General features: G+C 45.3%; 1 protein-coding gene across 3 annotated transcripts in view; it reads right to left on the bottom strand.

Moving 5' to 3' along the window:
• The window catches only part of EML6 (EMAP like 6), a 151078-nt gene that overhangs the window by 34397 nt on the left and 92472 nt on the right, over positions 1 to 24209 (bottom strand). For all 3 annotated transcript variants that reach the window (XM_060273134.1, XM_060273135.1, XM_060273136.1), the window contains 10 exons: positions 23820 to 24022; positions 23173 to 23284; positions 22422 to 22549; positions 21324 to 21465; positions 20208 to 20360; positions 18519 to 18650; positions 17646 to 17734; positions 15847 to 16023; positions 15515 to 15716; positions 14729 to 14855 (listed from right to left, as the gene is read on the bottom strand). In XM_060273134.1, coding sequence (XP_060129117.1) covers positions 14729 to 14855; positions 15515 to 15716; positions 15847 to 16023; positions 17646 to 17734; positions 18519 to 18650; positions 20208 to 20360; positions 21324 to 21465; positions 22422 to 22549; positions 23173 to 23284; positions 23820 to 24022 — 1465 coding nt within the window. The remainder of the gene's footprint in view (positions 1 to 14728; positions 14856 to 15514; positions 15717 to 15846; positions 16024 to 17645; positions 17735 to 18518; positions 18651 to 20207; positions 20361 to 21323; positions 21466 to 22421; positions 22550 to 23172; positions 23285 to 23819; positions 24023 to 24209) is intronic.

Raw genomic sequence — 24209 nt, 5'->3', positions numbered from 1 at the left:
CGCTGCAACCCCAGAGTTGGTCACAACTGGACCTAATGGTCAGGGGTCCCTTTACCTTTACTGCACCCAGATAATGGTCAGCATTGCAGCTCAGCAGCCACTTGGGCCAGGTTATCGGGTGAACCAACAGGAGACTAGCTGGAACTGAGCTAAAATGTAAACTGGATTTGCAAATCCTGAAGCCTAAGTAAGTAATCATGGGAAATATGTTCATATGAGTCACCCTTCAAAGTGTAGATAGAAAGAGACCTGAGTAGGATTTAGTCGAATTAGCAGTGAAGAGGCACAAGTTACAAGAAAATATGTGAAGCAGGAATAGCTTGAGCTATGCATAAATATTGTTCTGCATGGAATAAATTAATCCGGGGTTCTTTAAGGAAATCACTGCTGTTTCAGCCAGAGGACTTACTAGAAGTTAAAGGCTACAGAACCCTGATTGAGAAACAGAAAATGCCAAGCCAGGTAAGGAGGGGAAGATAGCAAATTGACCAGTGCAGTTTGGTTGGAGAGGAAAAGTAAAAGCAGAGAGCTTGTTCTGTTGGAGACAGAAGGCAAAGCGAGGACAGGTTTGTTGAAAGAGGAAGGGTAAAAAAAATAATGCTCAAGTGGACTTGATCACCGGACACTTGTTTTACCAAGGATAGTGAAACCATGAATTCTCCAGTAAAACAGTTCTGCTACTTGAATGCTGCTTATTGCATTCACGTGTCACTCTGACTCTGCTTACAAATATGAGCAAGCAGAAAATCAGATTAATATAATCAGAGCGGAAGAGGATTTAGGGGACCTTTTTTTCAAGCTACCAATTGTTTTGCTGTGGGTCCTGGCATAGCAGATCAGTGATTAATAGGTTTGCTCAAGACAAGATGTTTGTCTCCTTCTTAAACAGTGATGTGCGGGAGTAGGATCTTTGCAATTTCACTAACCTCATAGTCTGGGTATGGTTGGAACTGTACTGAACATTCCCCAAAGCTCAAACTAATACTTTTTGGTGTAGATTTCCCATTGGCCTATTTTCATTGCAATACTAAGCGCGCTATTGAACACAGCAAGATTTACTTCAGAGTAAATAGGCACAGAATTGCAGAGTTAGGCTCCCATCGTGAATCTGGGCTCCCCCACCTCTTCTGGAATAGCATCAAAGAGGAGTCCAGAAGATTTCACTTCAATTTCAGATTAACCTCAGTTAATTTTAATCATGTCCAGTTGAAAAAGGCCAACTTCAAACCACAGTTTATGAAGCCGGCTTGATTCAACTAACCATAGTTAAGATTAATAGCAACTGAGGGTTGGGATGACACGCCAAACTGTGGTTTATTTAAAATGGAAGCAGAAACTTCTTCTCTTTTGTAAAGTTCTTTTATTATTATTTCAAGAAGGAGAACTCCTCGAGGAGGAAAGGGGAATACAGGAGAGCTTATGGCTGCTTATAGATTTCACCTCCTGCCTGAATTTGCTGATAACTTGGATGGTCTGGAAGATATTTCTTCTGGTTGGCTTTTTTTGGAATTCGTAGCTGGCAGACAAATCTCTTTCAAACTGCTGTACTGGCAGTATTTTCTCAATTTAAAAAAGTAAATCGGGTCAATGAAATATGACCAGCCCTTTGGCTGTGTGGGGGTGTTGCAGTGCATCAGTTGATTACATCTCACTTCTGGGCAAGCAGACTCTGCTTTTAAGAAGAAGAGAAGAAGAAGAGTTTGGATTTGATATCCCGCTTTCTCACTACCCGAAGGAGTCTCAAAGCAGCTAACATTCTCCTTTCCCTTCCTCCCTCACAACTAACACTCTGTGAGGTGAGTGGGGCAGAGAGACTTCCGAGACGTGTGACTAGCCCAAGGTCGCCCAGCAGCTGCATGTGGAGGAGCGGGGAATCGAACCCGGTTCACCAGATTACGAGTCTACCGCTCTTAACCACTACACCACACTGGAAGGACCTTGTCTCCTCATCGTTTCCAGCATACTCTGGTGTGCATTGAAATACAAATAGCAGACAGTCTTGTGAGCAATGCCAAAACGCAAAGCAATATTCTGGGCCAAGCTGTCTAACTACTTCACTGGCTTGTATCTATTGCATACACTGGCAGACTTTCCTTTCTTGTGCAAAAGGAGCCTCAGCTGTACTGAAAAGTGTCATAAAGGACTGCCTTGCGCCAGCTCAAAGTGAGCGATTTCTGCAGGCAGCCTGATAGAAGCCAGAAGCATTATAGTCCTCAGTATGCATACACCTGCCTGAGCTAAGGGAGCATTCCACACACCAATCTTACGATTCTGCTAAGAAAAAGAACAAGAGGGAGTGGCTTTCTGGAATTCTCAGTTGAGTTTGCACTGACAAGGAGCGATCACAGATTTTATACAGAAAATAATGGGTTTCCTCCTAGCCCCCCCCCAATCATTGCTCTCATTTTGGCTACTTCATTCTGTACTGAGCCACTCAATATGGCTTGGCAGAAGCTGGCATGAGATCAGCAGACCTGTGCCTTCTGAATGGCTGGCTCCCCAAGATCACTTGCAGAAGCAAGTGCAGAATATTTGATACCTGCCCACACCTAAAAAAATCTGGGCTGTTCCTTCTTTAAGTTCTCCCATTGTCCATTTTGCAGTATTAGCTTATCCTGAGCTGTCCACATTACCTATGCAACTGTTGGAAGTGGGAAGCAGATCAGTTTGCTTAGAAAACTCCGGAGGTGCGCGGGGAGCGCGAGCCTGGGGCTGCCTCCTCCGCGCCCTCAGCTGTTGAGCGGCTTCAGGCTATAGTGCGGAAGCTCCGGAGGCGTGCGGGGAGCGCAAGCCTGGGGCCACCTCGTTGCACCTTTCAGCTGTTCCGTGGAAGCGACCCCAGGCTCCTGCTCCCCGAGCGAAGCTCCGGAAAGCTGCCTGAAGCCGCTGAGTTCGGCGCCCCTGATGGCCAGGCACCCTGCCGCCTTGCGTCACCCAGCCCGAGCCTAGGGACGGCCCTGGAGGCGCCCTCTCCGCTTGCTCGAGCCGGGCCTACCCCTCCAGCAGCTAGCGCGCCGAGATGGGCTCCAAGGGAAGCAGGGGAAGGCCACGGCAGAAACAGAGAAGGCCGCTAGCTGACAAGGTAAAGAGACTGCTTTTTACCCCTTCCCCCTCACCAACAACCAAGGAACTCTCTTTTTATTTTCTACTTTTTTTCTACTGGGAAATGGGGGGGGGGCAGAAGATGATCTCGCCTAGGGCACAAAAAACCCTAGCACTGGCCCTGCCAAGAAGCACAAACTTTCTTTTTTTTCCATACTAAGTCCATTCTCAATGCATTACAGTTACGTCTGTGTGCTCCAAAGAAGGATTCATTTCAGGATAGTTAACTTCTTCTGTTGCATACGAACTCAAGCTGCGAACAGTAACTTTGTAAGGTGCCATTTATATAGATGGCACAGCAGCAACAGAGAGGAGATAGGGAGGTAAAAGCCCTCTTCAGATGAAACACTCTGGTGTTTCATCCATGCAAACATAAAGCATGTGCATCTCTCATGTAAAGAGGACTAGACAGACAGACAGACACTTCCTGTTCGCCTGCACATTCCATGTTCTCCATGGCTCACTTTCTATATTTTCCTTATATTCTTATATTATATTCCTTCCTCAAAAGGGGCAAATGAGCTGGTCCAAGCTCCAGCAGATGCACACTGCTATAGCCCCCAAGCCCTCCCCCTCTGTCCTCGGCCACCATCAAAAACTGCATGGACGGCATTTCGAAAGGAGCAAATAAACTTAACGTGTGAACATCCATAAAGCAATTTAAGCATTTCTCCTAAAAGTACCTTCTGCACACACAAAAGGACCAACTTTACACAAGTCAGTTAGTCTTAAGCATTCAAGTCGCGATGCAAAAAAAAAAAAAAGGGAGCCATTTTAAAATATGAGCTTGTAGTTAGTATTGGCAATTTTTCTCAGACACAGTAGACCAACAGAAGAGATACAGCAAAGCAGCGTTGGTGGGGTTGCATATGCTCTTCAAGGTGTGTTAGAGTGGCGCTGTCTTAATACTTCATATTTGAGTTGAGGCATGCTTGCCAAAAAGGATGCCCGTACTGCATTGGTTGTATTAGAGTAAGGCAGCCAGGGGGAGAAAGCAGAGCTTCAATGTGCCTTGTGCAATTAACTTTCTGTTTAAGGGTCACTTCCCCACTTGTTATCATAGAGGTTATTTGTTCCCCCGGCCATGCAATTCAAAACAGACAGGTGCTTAAAACAAGGGATACAAATCAGGTGTTAGTAAAAGGCAAAATGCAAAGGCTTTGCAATGCCCCACATATCAGTAACATCAAACACCTGCAAACATCAGAAGTACCATCAACAATATGGCTTGCTTGGTTAAAGCCATTCAAGCCTGGTGCATATAAATATCTTTCTCATCCAAGGTACAATTGATTCGTGTCCTAAGTATAAAACTGTATGGCTTACAATTGCCCTGGCTTGTCCGGGACAGTCGCGCTACTGACCAAATGGTCCCGTGGTGTGGGAGCACTTCTTTTAGGACTCCCACACCGCGAGACTGTTCCTGTGGCTCCTTTGATAAGTGCCCCACTCCTAAATTAAGCAGACAGAGCAAGGGGCGGAGAGCCAATCAGAGGAGCAAGAGAAAGAAGGAAGGGGACGAGAAAGGGGGAGATGGAGGGGAGGTAGAGATAGCAAAAATGAGAAGGGAGAGAAGAAAAATGGGGGGGAGGAGAGGAGAGAGAAACATCCATTAATTTTCTCAATGAAATGCACATACTAAAATCACCGCAGGATTTATATGCCCAGACCCGCCTTGTTAAACAATCGTTACAATACAAATTTCACTTCTCTCTTTCTGTTGTAGAGGAATGCCCTGAATTGGAAGGAAACAACAAAACATTTGGAGAAAGAAGAATCAAGGTCTGCGAAGTTTAAGGGATGCAGAAATGAGGTTCAAAACAGCAGCTCTTTAAAAACAATTCTCCACCAACTCCTCAAATTGGACCAAGTAATGGAACTCAGCTGCAATTTTTTTCTTTTTGGGTGCAAAAGCATGACCCAGCTTGGAATATTTTAAGGTTAAAACCTTAGTGTTCATGGGGCATATTCAATGTAGCACTATGGCTAAAGCTCTCTCAGCGGAAGGATTTCTCCTTGTGCGACAAAACATTCTTCCCCTCTCCTTCTCAGCACACCCCCTACGTTGGCTTTGGGTCCCCCTGCAACTCTCCAGAGCAGATTTGAAAACAGCATGAGATGTGGGGCGGGGGGGGGCACGCTTTGGCGTTCGTCCATCGTTTCATAAACTGTGCTTTATGAAGGCTTGGAAAATTAAATGCAGCCCTTAGGCCCCAATACTATTTCTCACAAGTATACAGTTTCTCTGTGCACAAACCACATTGCGCTGAAGATGGAGAGAGCTGGTATCTTGTAGATTTGGTTTCATTTTTAATGCACGAAATTTCTAGCCTTCATAGCTGTGACCTATGAGGATCCAAGTCATTTCTCTCTTACTCTACAACCAGTCAGAGAGGGCCTGTGAAGACTCCACCAAAAACTGAAGCAGGCCTTATGGGTCAGGGAAGGGTCTATTCTGTAGTGGCTCCTCAAGTCTAGAAATAACTTACCTAGGGAGGTGTCCATAGCCTGTAAACTTCCTAAAGCATTTTTTTTAAGATTTAGGGCTAAATCTGCATTCGAATAACTGGTGGCCGGTTGAAACAATCTATTGGTCTCTGTTACATTTAACTTTATTGAAAATTACTGGATGGGTTTGGTTTGTAACGCCATTTAGATTTGTTGCTAAAGCTTTTTTTTTTGTAAGCTGTTGCAACAATCTCGTATTGTTAGCCGATTGAGCATACTGGAAAGCAAGGTAAAAAGTCATGAGAATAATTGGAAAGTTGCCCCTGGTTTTCCAGGCCTGCGAGACATGGGCGTACCCAGGATCAAAACTAGGGGGGGGGCAAGGGGAGGGGCCAAGGCACGGAAGGGAAGGGGCCACAAAGTGGGCGGGAACGGCGAACTCGCGCTCCGCCGGGCTGTGCCCCTCCCTAGAAGCAGGGCTGGTGGGCGGAGGCGGAGCCCAGCGCAGCGCGAGTTCAGCGTTCCCACCCGCCACGCCGCGCTCTCTGGTTCCCCGCCGCGCTTGGCCTTGCCAGAGGGCGCGACGGGGAGCTGGAGGGAGGGCGCAGCGCGGCGGGCGGGAACGGCGAACTCGCGCTCCGCTGGGCTGTGCCCCTCCCTAGAAGCAGGGCTGGTGGGCGGAGGCGGAGCCCAGCCCAGCGGAGCGCGAGTTCGGCGTTCCCACCCACCGCGCCGCGCTCCCTGGTTCCCCGCCGCGCTTGGCCTTGCCTGAGGGCGCGCCGGGGAGCTGGAGGGAGGGTGCGGCGCGGCGGGAATGGCGAACTCGCGCTCCGCCGGGCTGTGCTCCGCCTCTGCCCACCAGCCCTGCTTCTAGAGTAGGGCAGCTGCCCTAACTTGCCCCGTGGTGGGTACGCCCTTGCTGCGAGAGCTCAGGCTGAGCTGGTCTCAGCTGGGACTCCACGTGTCTAACAAGAGTCCACCGTGGCACCAGCAAAGGCTTCCAATGGCCTCCCCTTGGCTTCTAATAGTTCAGCAAACCCAGCAGAAACTGTGCAGCAGAAACCGTGATTTCAATCCGCATTGTTGGAGCTGTCTGAATTCTCCTATTGTATGTAAGAAGGAGAGGGAGGGAGGGAGGGAGGGAGGGAGGGAGAGAGAGAGAGAGAGAGACTCCCTCCTTTTCCAGCTTGCATAGCTGTCAAGTTCTCCCTTTTTTAAAAGGGAAATTCCCTTATGCTGAATAGGCTTCCTCGCGAGAAAAGGGAAAACTTGATAGCTATGAGCTTCTGGAAACTCAGCATTTAAAACCCCCAGGGGACAACATGGAAGATATTATTGGCATCTAGCCTGGATGGCTGCTGCAGGCTCTGGAACTAACAGCTGCTGTGGTTTATGATGATTGGCATGTGTGCCTCCGTATAAGTGGCACATACAAATATTGGCTGCTGAGCAGAGGAGTGGATACAGATGGCAGGTGCTTGCCGAGGTGTGAAAAGCAAGACTGCAGTAGTGTGTGGGGAGAGGAGGCTAAGACTCGAGACCAGAACCTGGGTGTGGGGTGGTCTTAAAGAAATAATGCATCAAGTCAGGGAGAGAGAGAAGTTGCTTGGCTGGGAGGAAACTAATCTCTTGTGATTGTAAGGGTGACTCCCTACAGAGAGCCAGCCCCCACCATCCTGATGTCCACCTGGATGGGGGGAGGACAGTTTGGAGTACCTGCTGGTATGGGAAGGGGCTCCAGCCTCACGCAATGCCTGGGTGCCAGCAGAGTGTGTGCAGGAGGAATACCTGGTAGAGGAATTCCATGCTCTGTTTCCACATAGGCCCAGACCGCCAAGGTTTGGGGTGGGGGAAGTTGTGGCACCCCCAAGCAGCGGGGCCGACTCTAGAGGCTCCCCACCGAGTGATGAGGGGGAGGCAGACTGGGAAGGTTCTTCACCTACAGAAGAACAGGAGTGGGACGCAGGCGACCAGCAGGATGCCCTGTGGGGGTGGGGCGCGTCTTTCAGGAGGGGGAGGGGGAGGACTGGGAACAGGTCTTCATTCCCACAGGCTCGGACAAAACAGACTTCCTGGGCTTCCAGTCATCCCCCCCAAGTACAGTCCCAGAGCACGGACTGGGAACAGATTTTCACTCCCACAGGAACGGATGAAACGGACTTTCTGGGATTTCAGTCCTCGCCCCACATGCTATCCGCCTCAGGAGGGGAGGGGGGTCATGGGGGTGGATGTAAGGGTGACTCCCTACAGGGAGCCAGCCCCCATCATCCTGACGTCCACCTCGCCAAGCACAGAGAGCAGCAGTGGGTCTGAAGCAGCGGGGGGGGGGGGAAGAGACTCGGATGGGGAGAGAAATCAGAGTGAGGAACAATGGGAGAGCTCAAGGGCGGAGAGATGCAGGCAGAAGCTCAGGGATGTTGGAGAACCCTGTCACAGACCGCTCAGGGAGGAAACTGAGAGGGCATCGCTCCTTCCGGCGCAAGAGTTAAGGAGAGCGCTGCAACGCAGGTCGAGGGGGAGGCGTTTTGGGGTGCCCCGACTACTTTGCTGGTGTAAGAACAGACGTACGCCATTGCCGGATTCAGATTCGGAATGAGAGGTAATGTTTTAAGCTGTCTCTGCACTGTAAATAGCTTGCAAACTGGACTCAAGCAGAGTTACTCTAGAGTAGCCACGACGACCCTCTGACAGTGACAAAACACATCTCCCGAAAGCAGAAACAGAACAGGTTAAACAGCACTGACAAATACGTTTTTGGGTGCAATGAATTCAAATCTGCTATTATTTTAGTGACTGGACAATATTTAGGTTGGTTAAGTCTACATCTGATGAAGAAGCACATAAAGGTCTTTCAGAAAACCAAAGAATTTTAAATTTATCTTTTTGAAAAATCCAGGTAATGCTAAATACCCGGTAATAATATTAATATTAATATATGACTGCAAATACTTTGCAATCATTTTAATGATTTCTATGCAATTTTACACACATACTGCTTACCAAGCAAAACTAAACCATATTAATTTAACAAAGATATCTTTTGAATTCCCAAATCATGTTACAACTTTTTAGAACGCTTCATTTTTGAAAGTTGAATCATTCAACACAGGTAAGTAGCAGCTTGCTCATTGCTGGTTTGTTATTGTTTATTTTACTCTATGCAACATACTTCCTTAGAGGAATCTGGTGACTTTGACAGTGGGCAGCCAATGCAGTGGGCAGACAGCTCCATCTGCAGAAGACAAATCCAGAGAAGACAAATCTGGATTCGGCCATAAACTTTATGGAGCAACCTGGGGCCAGCTGCTATGAGAAAAATCGAATTGCTGCCAACCCACACAGAATTGTTTCTGTAGATAAAAGGTATGTAGTAGGGGAACCATGAACATCAACCTAAGTTATTTGAAGAGTGATGGGATACAAATGTTTTTAAAAAGTAATTCTTAGCAGTTTCCAGTAGACTTCTTGAAAATACACGAGTGGCTTCAATTAAATTAACTGTGTCTCACTGACTTGGTTCACACAGCATGGTAAGCCAAGCAAAAAATGTTAGCTGCAACTCATGGTCCTCAAGGACTAAGTATAGCCATGATTCCAGGTTCAGGTCACATACCAGGTCAAACTTTGGCTCACCTCATTGTGGCTCAGGAGTTTTAAAAAAACAAAACAGGGTGGAGTAAAACAGCTGCAAATGCGTCTTGGGAAGTCCACCCATTTGAGCAATCCCAGTAAGCCGTAGTTCGGCTTGCCATGTTGCGTGAACCAAGCCACTGCAAAGGGCTCTGCAAATGGATTAAGACACTTTTTAGTTTAGGATGTGCTGACATTTCCAGGACACAGAACGCACTGTACCAACAAGTGTAAGACAAGCGAGACCTGGAACAAAATATTGCCGCGTATCGTGACGCCTAACAGGAGCACTCCTGCTGCAAGCCAACTAGCCAGCAACCATATCCTTCTCCTGGATTACTGTAAGATGCAAAGAGCTCAAAGCAGAGCAACCCTGCTTTCCCATTTTTATTTTCCACACCCAACACGCTGTCTACTAAGCATACACAGTCATTATTGGGCCATCTGGAGATATATATTTTATTTTATTGTCCTTTAGGTTGTTTTTTATCTAAAAATGATTTTTCATAACTCTACAAATCCCAAATTCTTCTCACTACTTAGTGGTCCCATTCAGGTTCAACTCCTGTGGGCACTCACCACCCAAGTTTGCAATTAGAAGGAGCGATGCTTGAAAGGGCCCGATGCTTTGATTCCAACACCACCTGCAAGTGAGGATGTTTCAAAACAAAACAACCAAGACCTGAGTTCTCAGCGTGGCCACATAACATATTGTAACAGTGGGTTGCATCCAATGAAGTCATCCCATTTCTGCAAGGAATATCCGTTGTGCAATGGAACTTCCTTCCCGCCTCTTCTCCCTGTACCCCTGCCACCACCACCACCCCTTGCAAATCTGCTCCAGTGGGCTGGAGAAAACACTAGAACAAATTGAGGGGGCATAAAGAGGGAGGAGAAAGAGGACAAGTTCCATTGCACAACTGGAAGTCCTTGTGCAAACAGATTCACCATAACTCAATCTGCTTGTTTGTTCCCTAAAGATCCAATCTGTTTCTTTCATTTGTGGGCGGGGAGCCAAGGGGTTATGGCGAAGGTATCTCATACAACAGGTGGATTAAGAGGAACCCAAGGAGAGGGAGAGGCAACACCATGCAGGTGTCCTTGGAAGGTGAAGGAAAGTCTGAGCCATTTGAAAGAAGAATCTGGTCAGGTACGGACTGGCAGGGGGACAAGCTGCCGACATAAAATGTGGGCTTTATGGGCAAGTCTGGATGGGTGGTGCAGTTTGGAGAAGTCAGAGCTATGGAGGGGAGACTGTGAGGGGAGAGACTTCATCAGGCAAGACCTTCTTCCACCTGCCCATTTCCATGTTGTTCACAGGGAGCAGCAGCAGCGTGTTGTGACTACACCAGAGGGCCTCCTGAGCCAGCTGATAGTGTTTCCATGGAGATCTGCCACAGCATATTAACGCTGCCTTTTGCTGGCAAGGAAGGTGCCAAAGTGAAGGAGAGGACAGAGGAATTGCATGTATCCTGTATTCAAGGAGTAGCAGTGACTGCTCTGCACACATCACAGGCAGTAAATAACAATGCAGAGAGCGGAGGCCTCTTGCAGCCTTGGAGAAACAGTGCCAGCTAGATCCACGAGTAAACTCTGAGTCCTTTGTGCTGTTCCAGCTAAGCAAAACAACTCTAAGCCCCGCTTATTCAACACAAAAGCAGTTTACAGCTGCTTAGCAGCACTGGAGTGACAAACAGCAGCACCCAAAACGTTCTGCTAAACCTATTATTTTGGCTCGTTGTTTTCTGAGCCTGGTTTTGCTTCCCACAGACCCTGTTGTTGCTTTGCCCTCCTCTCATGTTCAAACAATAATTAAAAGGCTACTGTTATAAGAATTTTGAGGTCATATATATATATATATATATATATATATATATATATATATATATTGTTCATAAAACATGTACATGAATGTACAGAAACATGTCTGAGGCAGCACAGGAAGACAGGCCTGACTGACACCATTTTGACTCTCTCTCTCTGACCAGGTGTTCCTCTGCAAGGAAGAAGGGGGGTGGGGGGAACCTTCTCATTGTCTCAGGAATTAAAGTGATAATCCCTGGCATCCTGATACCTGAGTGCCAGACAAAAGGGTGTGATTAACTTGGCTGGGAAACAGGGAAATGTAAATATCTCTCTTTTTTGTTGATTAGGTTTTGGGGGCAGGGGGCAGGGTCCAGGATGCTCAGATTACTGCCACCAGACCTCCCCTTTCATGATGTACCTATGATGAATCTAGGGAGGGCGGTCTTGGGCTACACCCCTTCTGTGATGTATGGGTGATGCTTCTGGGGGGTGGGCTGAAACCAATTTCAAATTTCTATTTAAGGGCAGGACACCTTTGTTTGGGGTTCCTTCCTTGTTCTCCTGCATGAGGGGAAGGACCCTGTTACAACAGCGAAAATAAAGGCTTTGCTTCTCAAACTTTTCTGGTTGGCCTCTGTTATATTCTCCAACCGATGGAGAACCCAATAAGGGAATAAGGGCAGAATTTTGCCCATATCACTACCTTTCAACAGCATGAAGGTACTGATTTTGCATCAAGTAAATACCCTAAGATTTTTATTTTTATTTTAAAAAAACCTTCCACAGAATCTGAAAGAAAAATCCACTCACATCCATACTGTTGTTTAATGCGGACAGCAATCTTCCTGTACCTCCCATTAATTCTCCATTGCATATATGACTTTCTCCTCCAAATCACAGCCTTCTCACTCTTTCCCCTCCCCCAATCCTGATTTTCTCATACCAGGGATACTCCGAAATGGAGAGGGAATGAGAAAATCCAGAGGCAGTTCTTTTAGACATTGGTCTCCCAACACATTTAGTCTCACATGGAGAGGAATTTCAAGATCGGGCTCGAAACGTGGTCTTGCTCGCTGACAAGGCTTTCACATGGTGGCAGCAATAGATAACATGCAGAGCCAGCCCACTTGTGAGGCAGGGGGAGGAAGCTGCCTCAGGTGGCAGAAGCCCGAGAGGTACTAGCACCTTCGCAGGCACCCTGCCACCTCCACCACCAGTGGAGATGTGGCGTCAGCAACAGTGCTTCCAGTGAAATTGTGCCAAAATATTCTGAGATCTTGCCAAAATTGCCGGAGCCTACAATTGCTGCTGTGCAGCCCAGGTAAGGGAGGTTGAGGCGGCGGCAGGACGCCATGCCTCCCTTGAATAAATGCCATCCTTATGTGAAACTGATGAGGTACAGTCACTGTTTGAGGATGCAATCAGTACCCATGCCTCTTGGATAATGTAAGAATTGGGCTTCCGGTCCCAGTGCCTGCTTTAATGGAGGCAGCCCTACTGACAGCGGGGGATCGCCGGCGAATGAAAAACAAGGATGACAGAGGGCAAATCAACATTACAAATTCCCCCGAGAGATTGGGGGGGGGGGTAGGCTTCACTTACAGTTCATCTCAGTACCTGACTCTCACTCTGGCATGGAATGCAGGAGGCAGGGAGGCGCCGAGTGCAAAAGCACTTTGCCTGGTGAAAACCCTCCTACGCCGCCATTAAGAAGCAGAGGTTCTCTGTTTAATTGGATTTTTAATTGGCTTTAAAGTACTGGCATATGATGGAAAAGGGCTGCAACAACATACTGCTACATGGATCAAAGGTTTGAATTGAGAAAATATTTTCTTCAGTGTCAAGAGCCAGTTGGGGAGAGGGAAGCACATGGTTTGTTTATTCTAAGTTTCTTTTATATATTTATGATTTGGCAACCCTCCCCAGAATGCAAGACAAAAATATATTTATAAGTGAGGAAGGGACGTTGGAGTAATAATTGATACTAACAAGCAAAGATGGAAACTGTGTGTGATCTGAAATGAAGAAAGGAGGGGGAGGGGAAGCTCAAGTATGATTGTGTTGGAGAGACAGAGTAATTCCCCTCACCTCTGCTTAAAAACAACAGACAAGGAAAAAGAGACTGAGATGCATTTGTGCTACTGATGGAACGTAATCTAAAATAAAGTTTAATTGGGTCATAAATCTCTAGCTGGAAGGAAAAGAATTTGGGGGCTGTGATAAGAACGCTGCAGAGATTCTGGGTGTTGGAAAGGAGTATTAAATCTCCAGCGGGTTAAAAAACTGCCCACCTTTTCCTAGGCTGAGGGGGAAATGGCAAAGATCTGTGACATGTTTTATTAGTGAGACAGAATGGTTTCTAGCAGACTGTCGCCTGTTCTGAGACATTGAAGCAAGGGATGGAGAGATAAGACCTCTGAGAAACTTCGAGATTCAGTTCCGCCTGAAGCCACAATGGGAGAGAACAACAGCTGGGAAGTAACAGAGACAACACCATATGTGGACAGAAGGAATCTCCGTGGACATAAGAGTTTTCACACACAGGGCAGAATAAAGATAAAAGTACCTCACCTGAGGTTTTATAAATTTATGTATTATAACAACACGAATGGAATCATTAATTATGTAGCTGTTGATTAAGGGATTCTTATTATAACGGAAATGTAACTGATTATGGAACACAGTGATATAAGATCGGAAATGCACCCAAACCACCACCTGTGGAGCCATGTTAACTAAAATGCATTAATTGGAAGTCGATCGGCATTTTGATAATTGTATAATTTGGGAATTAATTGTTATTGTTATAATTTGGCTACTATTGGGGGTATATTGGAAAACCAATTAAAAATGTGTGTGGTTTTTTAAAAAAAGATAATGTAAGAATTGGACCTAGCAGATAAGATGGCGAGCTCTTGACCCAGAGACAGCATCTTTTGTTTTATCAGCTCCATGCTATTTTTATATGCATTATTTCTATAGTTTTATCCATTCTATAGTACATTTTATCATTTTATTTCTATAGTTCATTTAACTATCCTGTCCCCTGCCTCCGCCTACTGTAGCAAGCAGGGCTCCTGTTCTGCTGCACAGATTGTGGAGAAAGGAAGGTGGGAGAAAGGGCTTCTAGAGTGGAGGCTTATCTCCTGAATAGTGTCTTGATTTCCCCAAGCTATTAAAATAATAGACAAAGTTGCCAGGCCAAACTCTGGCAGCCACACTAAGGGAGAACCAGAAACTTCGCGAGTTGATGAAAAGATCTGCAATAATCACTGAAAGTTTTTTTTTAGATAAAAGAAAAAATACTACCCCAAATGCAAACCCAGAACCATGGGGAAAGGTTTTTTCTTTTCCACTTCCGTTTGAAAGAAATACATGGTATCCTTCCCAATTATATGGGCAATACAGCTTGGTGGTACCTGGAATACATTATTTCAGCACAATACGTAGAAAAGCTGGAATTTAGCATTGGGAGATATGGCAGCATCCAAATAAGGGAGATGACAGCGGTAGATTTAAAAATGCAATACGTCTCAGCACCCAAAGTGAACTTTAAACTATACACAGATGAACTTGTTAAAAATGGATGGTTGCACTATAACGCCTTGAAATAAACATGTTTCATTGCAAAGTTTGCAGAGTAATGTGGATGTTTCGATGTAGGTCTTGGAGCTGTGTGGAACAGCAGCCCCTTCGATGGAACAATGAAGAAAAGTAACTGAGCACCTCCCCATTGCCATACCTTTCCTCCACGGAAACCTCCTTCAGCTGCTGGTGCGGTTTTGTGCCTTCCATCTCTCGGATGCTCACGGCATAGATCTTCGTGGTGTAGTCAATTGCCTTTTCTCTTGCAACATCACTGTCATAACCTTTGATGGGTGCAAAATGGAACACGACACTTGTTTAGGTGTTTGCAATACTGTAGCATAGAAATTAATGTGCTGCACATGGTTCATGAAGCACAAAGCATGCTTCCTCATCATCTAAGGAAAAACAAAACAAAACAGCGTGCCCATGGCCAATGACATGACAGTTTAAAACTTGTAAATATCAGGGTGGTCCAAGGTCTTCTCTGATTAACTTGGTAATACAGCACTTACTGATCACCTTCTTCTTGTCTCGTACCCATTTACACACAACCCAGGATGAGCTGGGAGAATTCTGGGCTGTGCCATTTTAGAATGCAGGGCTGGGCCAGCATAGCTTTAACTGCTGCTCCAAATGGGGAGGGTGGGGGAAACTTTCCTGCAAGTAGTAAACTAGCAGAAAGGTGACATACACCCCTCGCCCTGATATGCTAGCTTATTACACAAAGAGGTTTTTTTATTTCCATGGGGAAGCATTCAAAAATATGGCATCCCATTCCTCACCTAAGAAGGCTCAGTTTATATGCAACCACCTCCTCTTCCTGCATAATGTGTAGAATGAGTCTTTAAGTGAACCAAAAGCCCATGGCTCTGGTCTCAACTGCATGTAGTGAAGTTTGGAAGTGTAACAAACAAATAAAAAAAAACGTAGGCAACGTCACCTCCATCCTCTTCGGCATCCGTATCTGACTCCTCACTGTCCACTAGTTTGCTTTCTTGGGTGCCCACAAATTCTCGAGTCCAGATCATCAGAGCAGTGTCGGCTCCCCCCACTGTCAGAAGCACAGAGTCATTGTGTAACCAGCGGGCATTAGTCACATGGGCGCTGTGCCCCACGTACTTCTTGAACTTAGCATGCTGACCCTGCAAGAAACCAAGAGGATTCCTTCTGCTTATTTCCCATCTTCCCTTAAAACGCATGATGCCTCCACTGGCCAGCATGCTTTTGGAACATGTGTAAAGATGTCAAAACCTGAGCTGTATTGTACATTACCTTGACCGGGTATCTGAAGAGCTTTACGAACCCAAAATCATCCCCTGTAGCTAAGAGCGTGCAATCTTTGGTAAGAGAAGCTGCGTTGATAACGGTGACGTCGCTGGGCATCGGCCAAATCCCTTCACAGGTAGGACCAAGGACACAAGTCCATGTGTCCCACTCGATCTTCTCAATCTGAAAAGGGAGAGAGAGAGAGAGAGAGTATATATAGATCTATCTATCTATCTAGGAATCCATAAATGTAAGTGCAGCTCACATCCTCTAGGGAATTGATTCTTGCAGCATACACTTTTACAGAGTGGGCGAATTGTTCCTCCAGCTGCTCATTTTTTTCGAAAGATGTAGTGCAGTTAAATGTGCCTCAAATAAAGGGCAGTGATTGCAGCAGGCTCATTAAAAACACAAAATCACTGTGTGCTGTTCCATGCAACCCTATTTTTAAAACTTGAACCACTAAGCTCACGTCCGGATTTCTTTTCTTAAAAACAAACAATGTCTTGCAAGAAACCCAAAGACTCTTCATTCCAAAGCAGAACCAAAGGTTTAAAACACATGTAATAATAATAATAATAATAATAATAATAATACCCCGCCCTTCCCAGTCAAGACCGGGCTCAGGGCGGCTAACAACAAGAATATCAAAGCAAGCATAAAAGAAACAATTCAATTAAAATGCAGATTAAATACAATGTTAAAATTCAATTTTATGGGATATGGGAGATGGAGGAAAGAACCAGATGTTGTAGATGCTTCCAGGCTATTTTCTGATGGGATTCCAATTCAGGATGCGGGATTGTTGATTTGGAGCTCTTGTGCAACAAACCCATTTCCTCTCCAAGCTGGACTTTTTGCGATAAGGAAACTGATGGGGAAATGCCCCGGAAAGTATGGGGTGATAATTGCTTGATACAGCAGTGTCTAACCTCCCCACAAACAAATACTCAACAAATTGTCAATCTCATCTAATCTCCCTATCAATTTTGGGCAAACCAATCACAATGAATGTCATAAAAATATTATAACAACAACAACAACAACAACAACAACAACAACAACAACTAATAATAATAATAATAATAATAATAATAATAATAATAATAAACAGGTTGTCTGAAAGTGCACACCCATACTAGCCTACTGAGAAATATTTCCCACTGAGTGAAGTCAGACTTACTCTCAAGTAAACAAAGAATCAGCAAAATAATTCAGAGGAATACAATTTGGGGAAAGGGTCATTTCACAAAGAAGTTTCTCACTGCATTACTGGATCAAGTTCACCAAGTTTTGTTTGAATCGCTGTTTCTCCCTAGGCATTTCCTCAAAAATATTTGATTTCTAAAGTATCGTCTCACAATATACACATTTCAAAAGTTATGCCCCCCCCAAAAAAATACAAATTTGGGTATGTTTTTGTGACAAGAACTGCAATGTAAAATCCAGAGAAGTGTGAAATCTGAAGGATAGTTGCATTCCTTTCATTTCACACATTAGTCTAGGCTTTACAGATCCGGTCAGTTCACAAGAAAATTGGCAAAAACCAAATTCAAGTGGCACTGCTGGGAGTTGTAGTAGAAACCTTCTGGAGGGCACTAGGTTGGGGAATGCTAGGATAAGACAGCTCAGAGGACCAGGCTGATCACAAACTAGCTTTGGTGAAGGCAAATAGGAAACTCTGGAAACCGAGCTGTAGGCTATGCTCTTATTCTATTGGAGAGCAAGGAAACAACAACAACAATAATATATAAAACCTTGAAAGTTCAATTTGTGACATATTCCACCATCCCTTTCATTCCTACCTCGGTGGATCTTATAACATGCCTCTTTCCTCTCGGAGCTTCAAAAAAGAATTGTTCTTTGGCACCAGAATTGACTTGCAATAGCTTCCCTTGATCAAAAAGAAAGAGGATATTATGACAAGGCTCTCTCATTATTAAATTAAGATACGGTTTGACACAGAAGGGTAAATTCCCTTTATGAAAACCTAGTTATTCAGCACTTGCAAAAAATAACTGTAGTCTTAATCAAGGGGGTGATTATCTCTGGATTACACTAATAGTGAGGACAGGTGTAAGATTTTAGGAGCGGAGAGGCCCAGAAAGCTTTCTCAAAGCATTCCATCTAAATATACCATTCGTTTTCAGAGTAGAACTTTGGGGAGAAACTGCCCTACAAGTTTGTAGCAGAAGTCAAGTGCACAAGGTGCTGATTGGCTGCCCTGCTGTGAGGTCACCAAAAAACCTCCGCCCACATTCCGACAGCAGTTCTCCATTATCATTTCCATTGACACCACTAGCTGAATTGTGCCCAGTCCATATAACATACACACCGAGTCTGTAGGTGGTGTTAATTGGCGAGGGAAAGCTTGCATTGATGAATAATAATGATTTAGCTGCTTAAAATGGAGATTTGAAGTAACTGTTTCACCTCCCTCATCTGAAGTGTTTTACCCAATAGTCATATTTTTGTTTGTTTTAAATGTTATTTTAGGCATTGGTGTCAAAATGCATTTGGCTCACGTCGAAATATGTAATATAAATTTGAGATTGTCTGGATATATTTTTGTTTCATCACTGGGCAAGCAGGAGCCACATGTTTTGCAGCACGTCAAAAAGAACTATGAAATCTGTTTCACTGGAGACCAGGCTAGGACACATATTCAAGGTTTTTACCTCTTGAATCCCAGTCAATGTGCGTGACATAGCTGGATGCCCCTTTGCAGATGCCAACTCTTTTGCTGGTAAGCACATTGTAAATATCTACAAAATTATCATGGGAAGCCACTGCCAGATATTTCCCTGCATCTGTAAAAGAAAGAATCCCAAGTAAATTATAGAATTCGCTGTGGTTTTCTTTTTATTTCCATTGCAGAAGCATGGGGGAATGGTGCTGAGTTATAAAATACAGTGGTACCTTGGTTCCCAAACGGCTAGATTGCCAGGCAAATTGGCTCCTGAACGCCACAAACCCCGAAGTAAGTGTTCCGGTTTGCGAACGTTTTTCGGAAGTCAAACGTCCGGCGCAGCTTCTGCTTGAGTGCAGGAAGCTCCTGCAGCCAATCAGAAGCCGTGCCTTGGTTGTCAAACGGTTTTGGGAGTCAAACGCAGGGCAGTCTCGAGCAGGTCGGCCGCCTTGGTGCTGAGGGGCGGAGATCGCTCTGGCGCCCCCGCCCTCGCACGGCGCAGCATGGTTTCCGTGCGGCTTCGCCGCACGGCGCCCTACCTCACTGCGTCACCAGGGGTCTACCTAGAGCTGGTCCTGGTCAAACGGACTCCCGGAACGGACTAAGTTTGAAAACCAAGATACCAGTGTAATGGAAAAGTAGCAAGTAAAAGGAAAGAACATGGTAAAGGCAATGCAGTGCTACTCAATTTGTTTCCATTTTGTATTTTTATGCTGCAAACCACCCTGCGATCTTTGGATGAAGGGCAGTATACAAATGTAATGAATTGTAAATAATAATAATTCATATACCCTTCCCACCCACTGCACCGGATTCTTTCACATGTAAGTTTCACTTCATGCTGACAGCAGCTTCCTTGCAACATTATGCGTGTGCATGTATTGTTACAGGGGTCAGCAACCTTTTTCAGCCGTGGGCTGGTCCACCGTCCCTCAGACCATGTGGTGGACCAGACTATATATTTTTTTTGGGGGGGGGGGAAATGAACGAATTCCTATGCCCCACAAATAACCCAGAGTTACATTTTAAATAAAAGCACACATTCTACTCATGTAAAAACACCAGGCAGGCCCCACAAATAACCCAGAGATGCATTTTAAATAAAAGGACACATTCTACTCATGTAAAAACACGCTGATTCCGCGGGCCGGATTGAGAAGGCGATTGGGCCGCATCCGGCCCACGGGCCTTAGGTTGCCTACCCCTGGATTATTACAAGGGAACATGACAGTTGGGAGGAACTGAGATGTCACCCGTCACTACAAACAGCAGAGAAAACATAGAGGGGAAAAGTTAACTGCTGGAGAGGTCTGAGAAATAGGATGTGGCCTGTGGTCTACTGGCTGGAGGAACAAGTGGGACCTGCAATAAAATGTTGTAGCATGGAGTGTTCCGTTCAGGGTTCCGGCCAGTCATGCCCTTTTCTAATACACTCCATTCTGTTCGCTGCCTCCAGTCAGTCAGTTCTCATTAGGATTTCCCCCTAAAGATTTTTTTGCATTTCTGCAAATCTTGGGGTCCCCTGAAGTCTGCTGCTACGCCTCTCTTGGACAAGGATGGTGCAGTTTTGGTTTCCAAATGTTCATGCAAACCCAAAGAGAAAAACTATTGGCTAAACTCGGCATTTTGTAACATTGCATGGTAAAAGCCTTTTATTAAGAAGTCATTTCTTCCGCACCTCGGGAAAATTTGATGTCAGATATCATTTCCTTTCTGTGATGGAAGGAAAGCATATCTTCTACAGTATCAGCATTCACTACCAGAAAACTCCCATCGTTCAGCCCGACAGCCAAGGCTTTCCCATCGGGGGAGAAGGCACAGCACCGCCCTCCTGGAAAAAAGACATTTAGAGAGAGTTTCTGTTTAGAGCTTCGATGCCAAGGAAGGTAGCAGTCAATGCAGATTAATCACCCTCTTAGAATTAGCCAGTGTCTTAGGGCAAGGGCTGCAGCTCAGTGGCAGAGCCTTTGCTTTCCATGCAAAAGTTCCCAGGTTCAATCCTTGACAACTCTAGGCAGGGCTGCCTGAAAACCTGGAGAGCTGCCGCCAGTCAGTGTAGACAATACTGAGCTAGATGGAGCAAAAGTTTGACGCAGTGTCGGAAAGCTTCCTGTGTCCCTAATAACCATGCATGTTGTTGGCATCCATCTGACTCGCGAGACAATGGAGTAAACTGCCAGGGGTGAAATCAAACTGCTGCCCTAGCAGCACCGAAGTGGACCCCTTGGGGTGCAGGCCTGGGCAGTATGTATGGAGGTCCTGGGCTGCCCAGACAACAAGACCTCCTGCTCAGCCTCGCTGATGTGGTCCAAAGGAAAGCAGAACAATATGTTTTGCACCAGCTTGGCTGCAGGAGTTGCTGGAATTACGGTAGGTGTACGAGTCGCCATCCAACCATCTTAGAGACTCCACTCTGAATATGTTTTAAGGCAGGCATCCCCAAACTGCGGCCCTCCAGATGTTTTGGCCTACAACTCCCATGATCCCTAGCTAAGAGGACCAGTGGTCAGGGATGATGGGAACTGTAGTCCAAAACATCTGGAGGGCCGAAGTTTGGGGATGCCTGTTTTAAGGTTTTCTCTCAAATACACCCCACAAGACAGTGGAAGTCTAGGATCAGAGTTTGCCTTCTCTTAGATGAGCTACCTTCCCAGGTTGATGTGCTCCATCTGCCCCTCTAATTTCCATCTACAGCATGTGCAGAAACTGTCCTCTTAACCACTGGACCCACACTTGTCTGCTCAATCCGCCAGAAAGAGTCTGTCTTTGCATACAAGGACTAAAGGGAGGTTACCTTTCTTAAGCTTTCTCACAGCCAGCATACGGTGTTGAGAGGAAAGTTCCCAGATCCTCAGAGTTTTATCATCGCTCACTGTTGCACAGATAGGTAAGAGGGGATGCGCAGCCAGACCCCAGACCTCCCCTTCCATATGCCCCTGTTTATACAGAAAATCATGTACATTTATGCTTCAATTTCAAGCTAGAATTGCTTTCGAAAGAGCGTTGTGGGTTGTTGTTTTTACTGTGTTGCTTACTCATCCTCTGGCAATGAGGGTCCCTGTAATTCCCATTTATTCTCCTCCTTTCTCAGCTGTGTACTGGTGGAGGGATTAATAATTTCATAAACCCTTTAGGACATTCCTGCCTGAACCTAGCCACATGGTCAGGAAGTGCTCTGCCACACATCCTGGAGTGTTCTCTATACAGTGGTACCTTGGTTTTCAAACAGAATGCGTTCCAGGAGTTTTGGAAAGTGAAAATCAAGTAGGTTCGGTTTTAAGTGTGCTGAATTGAATTCCCCCCCCCACATTCCTACTTGAGAAGCACAAAACAACTGTGTATTCTGATGGGTTGCTTTTGTTTCTGTTTTGCCTTGCTTCTTGTAGTTGATTTTCCAGTTCTATAATAAACAATATTAATCTAGTTGATTTAAACCATACTAGGTGCGTTCATATTTACTGCCTCATTTGTTTCATATTGATTCCAAATGCAACAAAAAAGGCAACCATCCTTTTTCTCAAAATCACAAAACCACACCCATTCAAAAGGGCACGAAGCTTGCTATTTTATTCATAATCATTCTTCTCCCATTTTTTCCTCTTCCCATTTTTTCCTCTTCCTCTTTCCTATTGCTGGTACCATATATTTCTCACATTTTTTTGTGATTAAAACCTGAGCAGCCGACAACCCATGCAACACCAAAACAAAGGAACCTTGAGGGACATTTTACTTTGCAACTTATAAGCTCTGAAAACAAACTGATCTGCACACCAAGAGCCAAAGCAATCTAACCGTAAAGGAAAAGAGAGAGGGGTAGATAAGATTAATTAGCAATCCAGAATAAAGATCACATGAAAGTAAGCAAGTGTAGAAATGCGGGAAGTCATAGTACCTGCACAAGCAGAGTCATGGGGCCGCTTTTATCAATTTCAAGAATCTCCCCATTTTTTGTTCCCACCAGTATATGCCCATGTCCTAAGGTGATGGCACGAATGGATGGGTTATCTTCCAACAGCAACCCTGAAGATTAGATTAGAGAGAAGGAACGTTCATAAGAATGTGGATTTTTTGAAGGATGACTGTGCCTTTGGTCAGGGTTCAGCCTGACTCATTTTCTCTTTGTATAAGAATAAGCACAAAGGAGGTTCCCAGCCCACTCATAGGTGGGAACATATCAGTGGAAACAGTTGGTCTTGGTGAGTATTAACCATTTCCAGTTTTAACCTGAAGATTGCCACTTGTCCAGTTTTCATCTTAATTGTTGGAATTAATTGTGGGGTGTATCTTAATTGACTGATCGCTTGTATTATGCATATCATCTTATTCGTATGACATTAGCCACTCTAAGCCTGGCTTTGGTCGGGGAGAGTTGTTGTTGTTGTTGTTGTTGTTGTTGTTGTTGTTGTTGTTATTAGCTTCAGTTCACATATTGTTTTGGAATGTGGAAATTAGGCCGAATAATCTTTAAATGGGAATTAAACAGAATTGCTCCCTGATCCCTACTTGCAGAACAACACAGAGCTGGTGGTGGCTCTGGAAGATGCTTAAGCAGACTGCCTAGGTTTTCCCCAATTTGCCTAGATTTTGGGGAGGGGTTCTGCAGGAAGGCGTCTCTCTCACCAAACTCACGTATGAGGTTATACCTTTGGAGCCAGGCGACAATGCTGCTCTTTTAATGGCGTATGTCTTCAAGCACCTCTCAAACGTGTCATCCCAAAGTGCCACCACTCCATCCTTCCCACCTGTCACAAAGCCCTGCACAAAAATTCATATAAATATATATATATACTTAATGCATTAACATTAGAGACGAAGAAGGTGTGCGCACAATGCAACTGGACTACAGAATGAAGGCTGCTTTACGTACTGAGCACATTATTGTACTATTTCTCACACATGCGCATTCCCACTTCTGCGGCGCACAACCTCACAAGCACCGACCGCAGCGAGGGTGTCTGAGACTCCGAGGAGGAGCACAGCCTTCAGTTAGATTTGTGGGAATAAAGTCTAATCCAAAGAATGTGAAGTGGACCTACCACAAAGAAGGCTTGAGAGATCTTTGATCTGATTCAGCCAAGTAATTCCTACTGGCATCACTGCTGTAGGTGCAGCAAATGATTCCTTGGCATCCAAACACCAAGGATGCCAATGTGAAATTGTGTCTGTTTGTGTGCACATGGGGTGGGCTTGAAACGAGATAAGTATACGAAATGAGATCGGTATGCGGCTATGGTTTTGAAATTCCGAAGCCAAATAAAGAATATCTGGTGGTGGCGCAAGGCATACATACCTTATCTAAGGCATGCATGGCAAATACAGGCCCATCATGAGCTTTCACCGTCTTAAGCAGCAAAATATCTTTCCAGATGTAAATGTCTCCTGTGGCAGATCCAGAGAAAACAAGGTCCTCTATTCGTCCATATGAAACACTCATCATGGTTTCCTGCTTCCCGATATTTCCAAAGATGCCACGCTTGGAGGTAAAACCACCACCTGAATTTTGATGACAGAGCAACACACATTATTATAATTGTGTGTGTGTGTGTGTGTGTGTGTGTGTGTGTGTGACACACACACAGAGAGAGAAGAATGGCCTAATGATGGCTCCTGCCCCGTTACATCCTACGAAGGTACTTTCAGATACTCCTTAGTTGACAAAACTGAGAGCCCTGCACACTGT

This window comes from Zootoca vivipara, chromosome 3, assembly GCF_963506605.1.
Source record: "Zootoca vivipara chromosome 3, rZooViv1.1, whole genome shotgun sequence".
Lineage (NCBI taxonomy): Eukaryota > Metazoa > Chordata > Lepidosauria > Squamata > Lacertidae > Zootoca > Zootoca vivipara.
This window is presented reverse-complemented; position numbering and strand designations above follow the sequence as displayed.